Source organism: Pelmatolapia mariae, linkage group LG12, assembly GCF_036321145.2.
Source record: "Pelmatolapia mariae isolate MD_Pm_ZW linkage group LG12, Pm_UMD_F_2, whole genome shotgun sequence".
Classification (NCBI taxonomy): Eukaryota; Metazoa; Chordata; class Actinopteri; order Cichliformes; family Cichlidae; genus Pelmatolapia; species Pelmatolapia mariae.
In genome coordinates this window covers 13366800-13380909 of record NC_086237.1, presented here as the reverse complement: position 1 = coordinate 13380909, position 14110 = coordinate 13366800, and the positions used below count along the sequence as shown (strand labels likewise).

At 39.8% G+C, this 14110-nt stretch overlaps 1 protein-coding gene across 1 annotated transcript; it reads left to right on the top strand.

Moving 5' to 3' along the window:
• The first annotated feature begins 513 nt into the window (after positions 1 to 513).
• atad1a (ATPase family AAA domain containing 1a) lies at positions 514 to 11354 on the top strand. The gene is made up of 10 exons (XM_063490088.1): positions 514 to 568; positions 980 to 1180; positions 1451 to 1549; positions 1621 to 1741; positions 3451 to 3651; positions 4018 to 4124; positions 4238 to 4327; positions 6080 to 6130; positions 6373 to 6545; positions 8985 to 11354. The coding sequence occupies exons 2-10, from the start codon at positions 1007 to 1009 to the stop codon at positions 9112 to 9114; spliced, it is 1146 nt and encodes a 381-aa protein (XP_063346158.1). The 5' UTR covers positions 514 to 568; positions 980 to 1006; the 3' UTR covers positions 9115 to 11354.
• The last annotated feature ends 2756 nt before the right edge of the window (positions 11355 to 14110 follow it).

Genomic DNA, 14110 nt, shown 5'->3' with positions numbered 1-14110 from the left:
GTACATTTGCATGAAGCATACCCCAGGACATGTTTGGGTGTCCAATCACAGTGTTTTCTGACAGATCCCAGACACCCACAGAAAAGCATTTCACCCAAGAGCAAAAAATACTGTAGAGTCTTTGACTTTAAAACATAAAAAAACAAAGAAAAGCATTTTAAAATCGTGAAAAATAGAGATTATGTGATTGGTTATTATAAATTATGTTAGCTACAGTATTCCATGATGCTGCTGACATTTTTGTACAAAATATATGTAAAGCTATTCCTTTTATAAAGGTAAGCTTTTACTCAGTTCAATCAACATGTCCACAACTGACTTGTCAAAACTATAAATGTTATTTCAAGGCTCTTACCTTTCCCGTGGGGAGTAATAAGGACTACTATTTCTGCAGCACTGTAAATGCTGTCCATGGTACTGACGCGTGAAATAACTGTGTGGACGTTCTGCCATCCAGTGGCTAACTCTGTGAACTCCTCATTGTGCTTTCTGGAACTAAAGTGTTTGTTCCTACCCGGACGTCAAAGGTTGTTGCACCGTGAATGCATTTTCGTTACGTTCCCGTTTTGTAAGTGTCACTATTTTGTCTTTTATATTATAGTAGAGGTTACGTTTAAGCGTAGCAGCACACGTAGCAAGGGTGAGACGTTTTATTTCGCGTGAGGTCAAAATTTCACGATGTTACAAACACAGTTTGCTGCTTTCAAGTTGAAGCTCTAGCATGTTAGCTTTAGCTTCCCCGGAGAAGCTAACCTGCGAATTGAGTTCATTTATTCCAATAAAAAATGTAAATCACGAATGTAGTTTATTTACTGAAATAGCGACATTGCGTTTGCATAAACATGACCCGCAGTCCTAGCTTAGGCATCATAAACCTAATACAAGTGAGAGCACGTTTAGCCTTATAAAAGGTGAGAGCTGTAATTGACCTTATGTGGTTGTAATAACTTCGTTTGTATATTTCCACCTCGTTATCCAGCCAATGGATTGACATCAGCCATCAGAGATGCTGCTGAAAGATCTGCCCAGGGAGGCCCTGATGCGGCCGTTATCTAGGAATGAAGTGGTTGGCATGTTGTTCAGGTTGACCGTCTTTGGTGCCGCCACGTACTACAGCATCAAATGGGTCTTAGATGCAATGGATCCTACCTCCAAACAGAAAAACCAAGCCAAGAAGAGGGTATGTCATGCATCAGCACACATTATAAACACGCAATCTGTAAAATACCGTAAGCTCAAGGTTGATGCTGTTATTGAACAGTGTTACAGAAATGCTGCCAAGGTCAGACGTTTTTCCTGGCTTATAATGCAGCGAGCACTATCTGTTCTTGTACATTCAAAGCATGATGTAAAGATGCTTTGAGATAAAAAGGAAGATTGGCTCAGTATTGTGCACAATGTCTGTTATCGTTTTGTGTCTTCAGCTAAGAAGTGTTTCTTGACCCTTCAGGCAGAGCAGCTGATGAAGAGGATTGGTGTTGAGGGGGTCAGACTTACAGAATATGAGATGAACATTGCATCTCATCTAGTTGATCCACAAACTATGAAGGTAACGGTTGTAATCGTCAGTCTTTTTTTTATGTTGCTCAGAGATTTATGAATAACTTTACCTTCCTGCAGGTATCCTGGAGAGATATTGCAGGTCTGGATGAAGTTATCAATGAGCTTCAAGATACAGTCATCCTGCCCTTTCAGAAGAGACACCTTATGGCGAATTCCAAACTATTTCAGCCTCCCAAAGGTACCGCAGCGTAAAATCTAATCTAATCTGGAACTGTTCTGATCAGATTTTACGCTGACTCTTTAAACAGGAACTCTTATGCTTTGTATTATTTCCTGTCATGTTGACGATAAGGACAGTGTACATGCAAGCATTCCTTCAGACTTCTCTAAATACTGCTATAAGTGCTGACAAAGGATGAACTGAGGGGCTGCACCAAGATTCTGTATAAGATAAATAAGGCTTATTTTTAACTGTGTCATACAGTGCTACTGTAGTAGTGTCTGTGATCCAGCTGCAGAGACATTTAATCTTCATGTTCCCTTTAAGGAACATAGAAGGTTCAAATTTGACATACAGAGATAAAATATAACAAGGTTAAAACAGTTAAAATTAGATAAATTTTTTTAAATCAGTTTTTGGGAGTGGAAAGCTAGTTCATTATGTAAGTCATTGGTTAATGCTAACTAACAGAGCCGAGCTCCACCTCCTGACATTCAGTTTTGCTGTAGCGAGAGGACTGACAGTGACTAATAAAAGAGACCATAGAGCTATATTTTTGTTTTCAGGTAAAATCAAATTAAATTCTCTGTGGAGTTTTGATATTTTCCAAAGTATAATGGATTATCACTGTGAGTTTTCAGTTTTGCTGTGTGAGTTGAAGAAAATGACAATTTGGCAAGCAGTTGAGTCAAAACCCCCTAATGCAGAGAGACACATCTCAGACAAGTTGAGTTCATCAGTGAAGACTGGCGCAGACTGGTTTCAAAGTATTGGCAGTCTATCTAGTTTTATAGCCTATATGAGAACACAGTTATTTGCACATTTCTGCCAATCTTTCGGAGAGTGATTGCAGTCAGACTGCGATTATTTGGAAATCGGCCACCAAGCGACCTGAGCAAACCCTTGCAATCAAAAGCAGTCACTGTAAGTACTTGCAATTGGTCCCCAAATGCTAAAAAATTCACTGTAGTCATTAAGCAAACACCAAGCTTTCTTAGTTGCAAGGAGGTTGCCATCCCATTTCTGCTGTGGTGTGACTGAGCCATGTGAATGGGATTTGGTTTTTTCAAGTTTAAAAACCTTCAAATTACCCTTAAGGTGATCCTTAAGTAAGAATGAGAACAAAGTTACTGTTAGATTTTAAATGTCCTTTTTCCCCATCATGAACATTAATGTGGATTTGCATCAAAAACTAGCTAACATGAAATTACCTTCTAAAACTGTGGTTATAATTTTCTAAGTTTGTATTTTTGCCATCCTCTGCCTAATCACTGTCAAAATATCTACCCAGTGAATAGCACTGCGATTTTAATCTGCCAAAAAAAGCAGGATTTATCCACTTGGCAGCGTGACAGTGAAGGATCACTAAGAGGAATGTTTTGCTTTCTGTGGATAGTCTTTACACATAGCTTCAGGATGAGTCAACCTCCAAAATTAGCTGCTTTGGGAATCAAGTTCAGTCTCTAGACTTCAGGCTTTGTTTGTATCACATCATTTAAAACAAACCAAAAGGAAAAAAATGCTTCTGGGAAGAGATCGAGCCAGATTTGATACACGTGTTGCAAATGTCAGTGCAGTTGCCAGTGAAGGTTAAAACGAGTCAAGTTAAAATTACAAAGTCTATAAACTGCAGAAGTGAGAGTAAAAATCTGTTTTGTTTTTGTTCAGACATTACAAGATGTGATGAGAATCACTGTATTTTAATTCTTTACTTTTCGTCCTCACAGGTGTTTTATTATTCGGTCCGCCGGGCTGCGGTAAGACTATGATTGCCAAGGCAACTGCCAGAGCGTCGGGATGCAGGTTTATCAACCTTCAGGCCTCCACGCTGACTGACATGTGGTACGGCGAGTCACAAAAGCTGACTGCGGCAGTCTTCTCGTTAGCTGTCAAAATTCAGCCTTGTATTATCTTCATCGATGAGATTGGTAAGCTTCATTTGCAGGACGCATGTCAAAAGTGTAGAATGTTAGTTTATTGCACTAGTGGATGTGAGCTAGCTTCATTTTCATTCATTCAGATATGACAGATATTGTTTAATATGCATTACATTCTTTCCATGGTTTCTAAGTGGATTTGACCCTGTGATCGATATTGCAGTACCCACAATAGCTGTAATTTAAACAGAATCTAAAATGTATCTTGCCTTTTTGTTAATCTTGTCTTTAAATTATACGTTAGCCGAGTCCTAGGCACTCATTGGCCCCACATACTGTGTCATAGTCACTGCTGCAGAGCTGGCCAAATTAGCAAGATTAATCTTGTGTAAATGTTTTCTATGTGCTGCATGTTAGAATCATTTCTAAGGAATCGCTCCAGCATGGACCACGAGGCCACAGCCATGATGAAAGCCCAGTTCATGAGCCTATGGGATGGCCTGGACACCTCATCAACCACCCAGGTAACACAACCAGAATGCTTTCTTATACTGTAATGCAATTACCAGAAAAAATTGCAATGCAGCAGGTAGTTCCTGTGAAATAATGTATTAAAACTGTGATTCTCAAAATTTAGGTTATGGTGATGGGAGCCACAAACAGGCCGCAGGACGTGGATCCAGCCATTCTCCGCAGGATGCCCACAACTTTTCATATCGGCTTGCCAGTAAGATGTGTGCAAATACACAAGGAGGCTTTATTCTGTCTACAGTTATTACCCCTCAACCATAAAAGGCTGATAGGGGATAATTGTCACCCCAACAGGCAAGTAGGCAGGGTGGACACCCAAGTTTGTGAGTGCAATAATTTCTGAATAAGGCAATGTAGGATTTTGAAATTCAAACTTTAGGTCCATCTACTACAAATCTCAGACAAGTTTGAATTTCACTGACCTCAAGATCAAGGCCAGAGGCCAAGCTTTCTGATAATCTTGTGAACACCACAGGAGAATCTACTAGGAGCCTGAGGGGTACTGTACCTAAAAAACCAGCGCATGTAATATCCACTAGGGATTCACTGGAGACCTCAAACTCAACACTGCACTTACTCGGCTTTCCAGCTGTACCTCTGCCAGGTTTGAAATGGATCAGATGAACACTTGTCAAAGTTGGAGAACAGCAGAGGAAGCACATGCAAACATTCCTCAATTTATGCAGGAGATGTATGATGATAGGCTAGACCAGGGGTCGGCAACCTGCGGCTCCGGAGCCGCATGTGGCTCTTTAGTCCTTATAGTGCCGATCCGCGTGGTTTGGGAAAATAAATTCGAAGTATTTAGCTGAAGTGTATTTTATTTATGTTAGTTCTTTATGTTTTTTTTAACTTGTACTTCTAAATTGGAAGATTATTGTGATTTTGAAATATAAAAATAAAATTATATTTTATTATTTTTTCATCGCTCAAAATAAGCGTCACACTCGCGGAAGCCGGTGTACCCGCCGAAACGGCGTGCATTTATTGAGACTTTCAACCCCAGGTAGGCCAATTATGGATCTTCGGATCCACGTTATGTCAGCAGCTATTCTCCACCGTGAACTATGTTAAAAACAAACACCGCTCACGCCTCACAGATGACAGCTTACAGTCCTGCGTAAAGATGAAAGTGACTTCGTACACCCCCGATTTGCCGACGCTGTGCGCAGAGGTTCAGGAGCAGAAGTCCCACTGTAAACATACCACGGCAGACCCGACGATGTTTCCATGAACATGCTTTTCAGCATCTCTTTATTGACCACTTTTCACACACGGTTGCTGTACGAATACAGCCGGCTGTAGCTTTTTAGCTCACAGCCCGACACACACCAACAACAGCATAGATGGCACAGACATTAAGGCGGCGAGGCGTGATTGCGGGTGCCGCTCAGGTGCGTTCGCCTCCCCTGCAGCGGCGCTGCAGACCACGCCCCGCCACACACCTTAACCAGGTAAAATACATATTTAGGCAGAATTTTGCAAATATCTATTTTTCATTTTTTGTTAGCAGCATAGTGCTTTTTTTCCAATTATTTTTCAAAAGTCAGGTCAAGGCTCCAAAAGCCCAAAGACGATATAAGGGTAGCGGCTCATAACAGTTTTTGTTTGCTACATGGATCATTTTAGTTCATGTTGGTGTCTTTCCTTTTGTTATATTTCTTTAAGAGTTCAAAATGTGTTAATTACATAAATAAAATGTAACTTTCTCTGTAGCACTTGGTGGATTTCATAAGCAACACACCTTAGTTGTTCACACAAAGCATAAAGGTAAAAAAATATACAGTGTTATCGTAATTTTAGATGTCAAAAAGTATTTGCGGCTCCCAGTGTTTTCTTTTGCATGGAAACCAGGTCCAAATGGCTCTTTGGGTCTTAAAGGTTGCTGACCCCCCTGCTAGACAGCAATTTACTTTCCTAATATGAACGACTGTCCTCTCCTTTGCAGAACACAAGGCAGAGAGAAGACATCCTGAGACTCATCTTGGCAGGAGAAAACGTAAGATGGTTTCTTTTTATCTTTATCAACAGCGGAAGAAATTGTTCAGCTCTGCTGTTATCTTGTTCCATTATCATAGACTCATTTCACACCTGTATTTCCACTGTCACTTCACGTTAAAATGAATCAGATCACCCATGATTAGTTGGCATTTGATTGGCAGCAACAAGCACAGTTCAAAGATTAGTGACAGCTCAATTCTGTATAATCATCTCACATTGCTTGACGTCTTTTCTGCTCAGCTGAGCAACGCAATCAATCTGAAGGAGATTGCTGAGAAGACAGAAGGCTACTCTGGGAGTGACCTCCGGGAGCTCTGCCGCGACGCTGCCATGTACCGAGTACGGGACTATGTCCGCAAGGAGCAGATGAGGCAGATCGCTCAGCAGCTGCAGGACTGCCAGGAGGAGGAAAGGTATGACTCATATTCAGACACCCACAAGATTTCATAGCACTTGTGTTCACTGAGCTTCAGTGACAGTTTGTGACTAGACCAGGCTGTTTGGTTTTTTTTAAAGCACATATTACATTAAGTGATGTTTGTACTGGTACACAGCCTCACATTCAGCTTCATATTCCCACAACTATACCATTACATCCAGTTTTCTTCACAAATATTCACACTTCAAGACCGCTCAATAGTAGTGATTATAATACGACATAAAAGGAAGGATGATCTTAATTAAAATGATTAATCCCGATTCCTTACATACACAACTGTCAGCATCGCACAGTACTGTTATTAAACTAGGCACTGTTAGAAATGGATGACTGATTTTTATTATCTGAGCATATATAAAAGACTTATAGAAAAGATTTGTGAAAATATCTGATCTGGATAAGCCTTTGTTCAGCTGTTGCTAAGCGACTACTGAAACCACTGTTGGTGCAAGCCATTGTTGCTGAAAGAGTATTTTTAACTTTTAAGTGTTGAGAACTCTGAGCAAAAGCATTCATGGATAGGCTCTTTCCAATTATAAAACCAAGGAGAAGAATCTGAAGGTTAGAGCAAATGGTGAAGGCTCTGAACTGCATCACTGTAGTTCTCAGTAATCATTGCGATAGTGAAATCACATATTTCACACAGGATGGTAGGGGTCTTCCGGTTTCAGTGTGCACATTAATTCTTAGTACGTGGAGTATGCAGTGTGTTTGCACCAGAAGTTTACATCTTATCTCATTCAGTCAGTTTGCATCCTGTAAGATAAATGTTTTACAATCAGTGACAGATTTTGTGAAACAAGAGAGTGAAACATCAGGCCTTGGGGTGCAGAATTGGCCCAGCAAACTCTAATCCAACCCACTGGAAGGCTTTGGGAAATGTAAAGGAGAGCATACATTTTGGACTTTAAATTGAATTTTAATTGAATTCAGATGGGAGTGGGGGGCTTACACTGGATCCACAGTAAAAATATATAAATAAATAATAATAATAATAATAATAAAAGGAGATTTTCTGTAAATTAACAAACATTTTCTGCTTCATAATTAAAGGAATGAGCTATCAGAAATTTTAGTGTGATTTTACACATGTATTTCATACAGTTTAAGCCCAAAGAGTTGTGCTCTTTCATTAACCTTCAACAGCAGTATTTCTGTATTATATAGAAAAACAGAGCTATACTGTTAAACTGGGGTTTAGGTTTTTCCTTTTTTCCCTTTATAAAGATATCTCTGGGAATAAAGGTGCAGTTAAACTTCTTTACACTGACAGAAAGGGGCCCACTTCAGCTCAAACTGAGCTGTATGTATTGTAAAAAAAAAACAAAAAAAACAAAACATTTTATAGTTATTTTTTATTTTATAGCAAAGAGAGCATATGTAAGTGTCTACATTTCGTTTGTGAAACCTTTGGAATTTTCCATGACCTAAAACATGAGATTTGAACAAAAGTCACAAAATTAGAAAAACACAACACATTTCAAATTATTTTTGAATTTATTAAGGAAAATGATCCACTGTTACAGATCTGTGAGGGGTGAAAGTATGCGTGCTTTCAGTATTTGATATGACGCCCTTCTTCAAAATAGCTGCAGCAAACCATTTCTGGTAACTGTCAGTCAGTCCTGCACTTCCACTTGGAGGAAATTGAACCGATTCAAACACCCCAAATAGCTTCATCTCGGGGTTGTGGTTTTCTCACAGCTGCTCAGACGCCTTCCACGTCTTTTAAGTTGAATGCAGTTGGATTCGGGCCGTCCCAAAACATAAACTTTATACTTCTTTCACCAGTCTGTGGTTGAAGTACATTCGTGCTAAGAGTTGGTGACGTACTGCGCGGCCCACTTTTTCTTCAGACCTCGGACAGATGTCCTGACATTTTCCATTACAATCTGACATTGAAATTCAAAATGTGTTGCTTCATCATTGCCCAGATGCTGCAAAACAGACACAAACCATGACAGGATGATTATGCTTCACAGATGGAATTAGGTTATTATGTTGGAATGCAGTGTTTTCCTCTCTTCTGACAGAAGAGATGGGGGGTTTTTATTTGAGCCCCAAAAGATGCTATTTTGGGCTCATCTGTCAACAAAACATTGTTCCAAAAGCCTTCTGGCATGTCTGTGTGATCTTTAGCAAACTGCTGACGGGCAGCAGTGTTCTCTTTGCAGCCCTGCCATGCACACCATTGTTGCTGGGTTTTCCCCTGATGGTGCCAATGTGAGAGATCAATTTTCTACTTTTAGGATTTAGTGTGGAAATCTGATGCTTTAGGTCATATTCATGTGGAAATCCATAAAATTTCTCCTGCGACTCTAGTACATGTCGTACGCTGTGTGCAGTATAGAAGTATAAACCTGCTATTAGGCCTCTGTGCCTGACCTCTGATCTCTTGTGTCCTTGGCTCCAGACCTGTGGATGAGGAGCGGTTGCGACCAGTCACTCAGCTGGACCTCCTCTTCGGCCTGGACAAGATGAAGGAATCAAAGAAAGTCACAACCTTCATGCTACCCATCGTATCAGAGGTTGCTCTGGATTAAACACCATCTGTGGACCACTGAGGAAAAGATAATTCTTCCAAGCTCTGTCCACAGTGCGTTCCAACTTGCCAAGCTGAGACTCTGAGAGTGTTAGAGGTGTAGTTGAAAAAGGCAGCAGACAGACATGCTTTTCTTAAACCTAGTTTCCCAGACAGGGAGTTATTCTGAGCATGCTTATCTTAAAGGACACACGTCATGTGTACAGTTACAACATATTTAGAGTTATGAGGTCAGTCTCCTTTGAAAAGCACGCAAGGGCACTGTGACAGCTTGTTTCAGAAGAATACAAAGCAAAGACCATTTTAAAATCACCAAATGATCCTACCTGCTGTAAAGGATTCATACATAACCCTACCACTGACTTCCATATGATGATGATGTTTGGGAACTTCACTGTGTGTTTTCAGATGAAGGTAATCCTTCGAGTTCCAAATAAGCTTTTACACCAATCTTTGATTTTTGGGGGAGTAAAAAAAAAAAGCAACCATCTAAATCACTGTACAGTCATATTATGCCAACACTCTGGAAGGAATATTTCAGCTTCACTTTGATGCTGTTGAGTCACACACAGCGTATGTTCTGCAAAAGTTCTTATATGATAGCAAAGTGTCCAGCAAACACAAGGAATTTTAGCTTCAGGAGTAGCAGTGTCCAGAAAAAGAGGCAGAATCAGACAGTTGTGCACGCTCTACTGCATTACTCTTTAAAACAGAAGATTGAAGTTTTACTATTGGAAATCAATTCCACTTCCATTTTGCAACCTGTGTCGTTTTTATTGATCCCTGTCAGATTATAATGGAAGTAACTGTCACTTTGTTTTGGTTGATACTCATATTTCACATTTTATTTTCCAATGGCGAATTAACTTTTTTTGTTGTGGTTGTTGTTTTGTGGGTTTTGTTTTTGTTTTTTTAGGTGGTTGGTTGCATTCTTACCTTGGAAAGTAAGACGAGAATGCATATACCTCATTTGATCCTGTAGTTATGTATTACTCATGTACAGTTGTTGCTCCCAAGGAGCATTTTGAAGAATATTTCATTTGAAATTCGTTAAGATGTAAATGTCTACTGCATGTTTTTAGATGTAAAATCAGCTCTTCTGTAAATGGCAACAAACCATGGTGTAACTGTAAGGTTCACAGGCATTTGGTGATGGAATTAGGGATATAATTTTGTAATTTGGCCGCTGCGCACCACCACAGTGGGTTTGAAAGCACTGGTGATGTGATTAGAATTGTAGAATTTCAGGTTTAACTGAGAGTGTTGAGCAACAGTGTTGCAAAACTATTTTAAAGCCATTTTAATGTTTTCATTTCCAAAAAGTAGGAGTAGCTAGGATATTTTTTCATTCATTTACAACAGTTATTGCACAATTTTTAGACTCAAGCCTAAAAGAGACCTTTTTATTCTTGTGAAGAAAATGCCTGAGCATTTGGTCGTGGGGATTGCTTCTACACACACTGACCTCATTACTTGAAATTATGGCCATGTTTGATGTTTTCATCCAGTACTGTGGCATTATAACAAATAATAGGTCCTCTTTAAAAGCACACTCATGGCCTCACTATTTCTCGCCAACATCACACTCTTCTGTTTTTCAGTCCTTTCTCCACTCCTCTTACCTGACCTCTTTTCTTGTGAATTAGGTAACCTTAGCCTGCTCACTGAGGAGAGACGACTAAACGAAACGCGAGTCTAAGACAACAAAGATCTCTCGTGGCACTGTTAGAGCAGTCCTACAGGTGGCAATATTACCTCAGTAAACAGACTTTTGCTTCTTTTGGATCTGCCAGTCCAAAGAGTAGCTGAGGGCAAGTGGCACAGTTATCGCGTTGTTTTAAAAACCAAAACTTTGTAGAGCTTTTGAGAAAGCGCCAGCAACTGGAGCTCCTGAACCCCAAACACAACCTTCACTCTTCTCTAAAAGCAATCTTTGTTTGTGTGTTGTTATTTACAAGGGACTCTGACATGTCTGAATGCAAATTGCAAAGCACTTTTCATGTGGAACGAGGGTCACTGTAATAGAAAATACAGCTGTAGTGATGAGTGATGTGATCCAGGAGCAGCAATAAAAGAAGAATAATGACAATAATCATCATCTTGTAAATAAAAGTAGGAATCTATTTAATTGTTGGATCAAAACTCCGTCCTTTTCAGTAGATCTGTGGTTTGTAAAACTGGAAGCAAAATGTTGGGTTGGAGTTGAGGCCAAGATTGAATAAAGCTGAATGTGATGTATTCCCCTTCAATGCTGTTTTTAATGCTGCTTTAATGTCTTTTTATCTTTTCCTCTTCAACCCGGAAAAAAGGCCACGATGATTACTCGTGGTTAATTTAGCCATTCATGCTGGTAATGTGAGACTTGTCGGACTATCATTAGTGAGATCCTGTTATGGTGATCATTTTCATGTCCTGTTCTGCGCATTATTTAATCAAACAGTGACAGCAGTTTTCATCCACTGAACAACACATCCAGGTTTTCTGTTGTCAGTTACTTTATGGAGAGCATGGTTTTCACATCCAAATGCTTCCCATCAGCTGTCAGTAGGAAGTTGTGTCAAGCTATTCTGACTCCCCTTTGTATCAAACTCTTCGTTTTTTTTGCCGTATGCTCACAGCATGTGTTTATTGATCTATCTGTGGGTCTCGTACAGACCTCCTTCCCACACAGTCTGAGTAGGCCAGGGTATATTTGCAACTGAGCCACATGGTGGCACAGTATCTTCACCATGCTGTTACTGAAGCAGTTGTTACCGACTTGTTTTATTTAGAACAGTTTTATAACATTATGGTAGTACAATGAAACGGGGAAACTGGTTTGTTTCTCCCTCATTGGTTTATCTAGTGATATTTGGATATGTGTTGCTTTTGCTTGGAGCGCCTCAGGTGACAGTTAAAGGTCAAAATGTTGCCATGTGAACCAGTTATTGTGTCAGTGCTGCTTGAGCATCTTAGTTGCCTTTCGGGGAGAAAGGTGGCGCCGATCCAAATTCTTTCCGTTAGTGCAATATCACAGCAGATCCTTCGTCAGTCATGTTGTAGAAACGGTGCCCATGTCTTATGTGTGTATGCCGAATATGAAAAATATCTTTAGTTACCCTGAACATAAATAATATCTGTTGTCAACCAGCAGTTCCATTGTTTTTCTCTTTTAACATAAGCAATATAAAATAAATGCTGCTTTTCACCTCAGTGTGAGTCTACTTCATCTTGTTGTGTCTCTCTTTCACCTGTCTCTACACACATACAGACAGACATCCCAACCTGAATCTGGTGACCGTGGCAAAAAAGCAGTCAACCTACCGGAAACCCCGATTTAGTCACTTTGTGCAAGCGTTTATACAATTTATTTAAGCGTGACGTAGATCTATCAAGTGACGACTGTTTATACTCTTTTTTTTTTTTCTTATGATCCAAAGAGCAGAAAAGCATAACATTTTGTCAGGTACTTCACTGGAAGTCTGAATTATCATAAACTGTTTGTAATTCTGTGGCTGTTCCAGTCAGTCTGTACCCTTTAGGCATGCAATAATAAGCCATTGTTGGCCATAATCAAGCTCTTGCTCTTTTCACTCTGTTGCTGTTTACTCTAGCTTTATTGCCATCATCTAACAAAAGCCTTGCATCTCTTATAAGTCTACTTTTCAGGACTTTCTGACAGCCAAACAGTTTTAAAATTACATCTGAGTTTTAATGGATGTCCAGACAGTTTCTGAAAGGTCACGAAACTGGAATTATCCACATATGAATACGATGCAAAATCTTATCCAGTGAGTGAATAAAAGGTTTTCAAAGTTTCCATATGGCTGCTAGTACATAATAATAATCCTACTTTCAGCTGCCCTCTCATCTCAAGGGGTCACCACAGCAGGGAGCACAGCATGTTTGATTTGGCAGAGTTTTACACTGGATGCTCTTCCTGACACAATCCCAAATGGGATTTGTGTTGACAACCTTTAGCTTGTCAAGTGATTGTGTTAAGCGCTACACTAACTCTAGCCTAGTGCATAATAACCCACTGCTAGACACCCTCAGAACTCAGACTGCACACACACACACACACACACACACACACACACACACACACACACACACACACACAGAGTTGAAGTGGATGGATGCATTGCCACATTCCCAGACGAGGCGTCCGGATTATAACCCTAAAACGTAGCCCTGACCTTTTTTTAGCAGCACCATGAGGCTGACATTTTGTGTTTTGAGTGAAATCTCTTGACACTTATTGATGGATTGCTGAACTTTACTGCAGATACTGGACGTACCTTAGATGATTTCTAAAAATACTGATACTCCTGTACATCTTTATCTACTATCATTTCTTTCTTTCTTTCCTGCAAATGTAATGACATTGCCATCAACCTTACTGAGGCTGTCACGAGTTTTATTTAAAAAAAAAACATTTATTAAAGTTAGCATGCAGTTTTTATGTATTATTTTTATAACTGAAAAGACAGTATAGATTGGTCGAGGTTTTCCTGGCTTCAGCCATTAAACACAGTTTGATTAAAGTTTTACCTGAAATCAGGCTAGGTGTAGTTGGTTTTTCCTCCATGTGAAGGAAACTGGGACCATAGAATTTTCAGTCAAGTTACTTAAACATGGACGTAATTACAAAATTATGTAGCTCATTAAATGTGCGTGTTAAATGTCCATCCTGCCTTGTATCAACAGCTCCGGCTCCTGGTGGTTGTGTAACAGTGTAAGGCCAAAAGATGCCATCAGAACTGCCTGAGAGCAAGATGTACTTAATAAAGTAACTCCACATATCAAATTGAATAAGATAAAAATTAAAGACATTGCTATTTCAGTGTCATAAGAGACCTGTAGCTCAAGAAAGGATGTTTCAGTGAGCGGACGTACCTGAACTGAAAAACAAATGATTACTACACAAAGCTACAACTTAAGACATGAACAATCTCAGACTCTATCCATTCTTCAGTGCTCAAAATACCCTCCACCCAGGGTAGATCCCAGCAAAC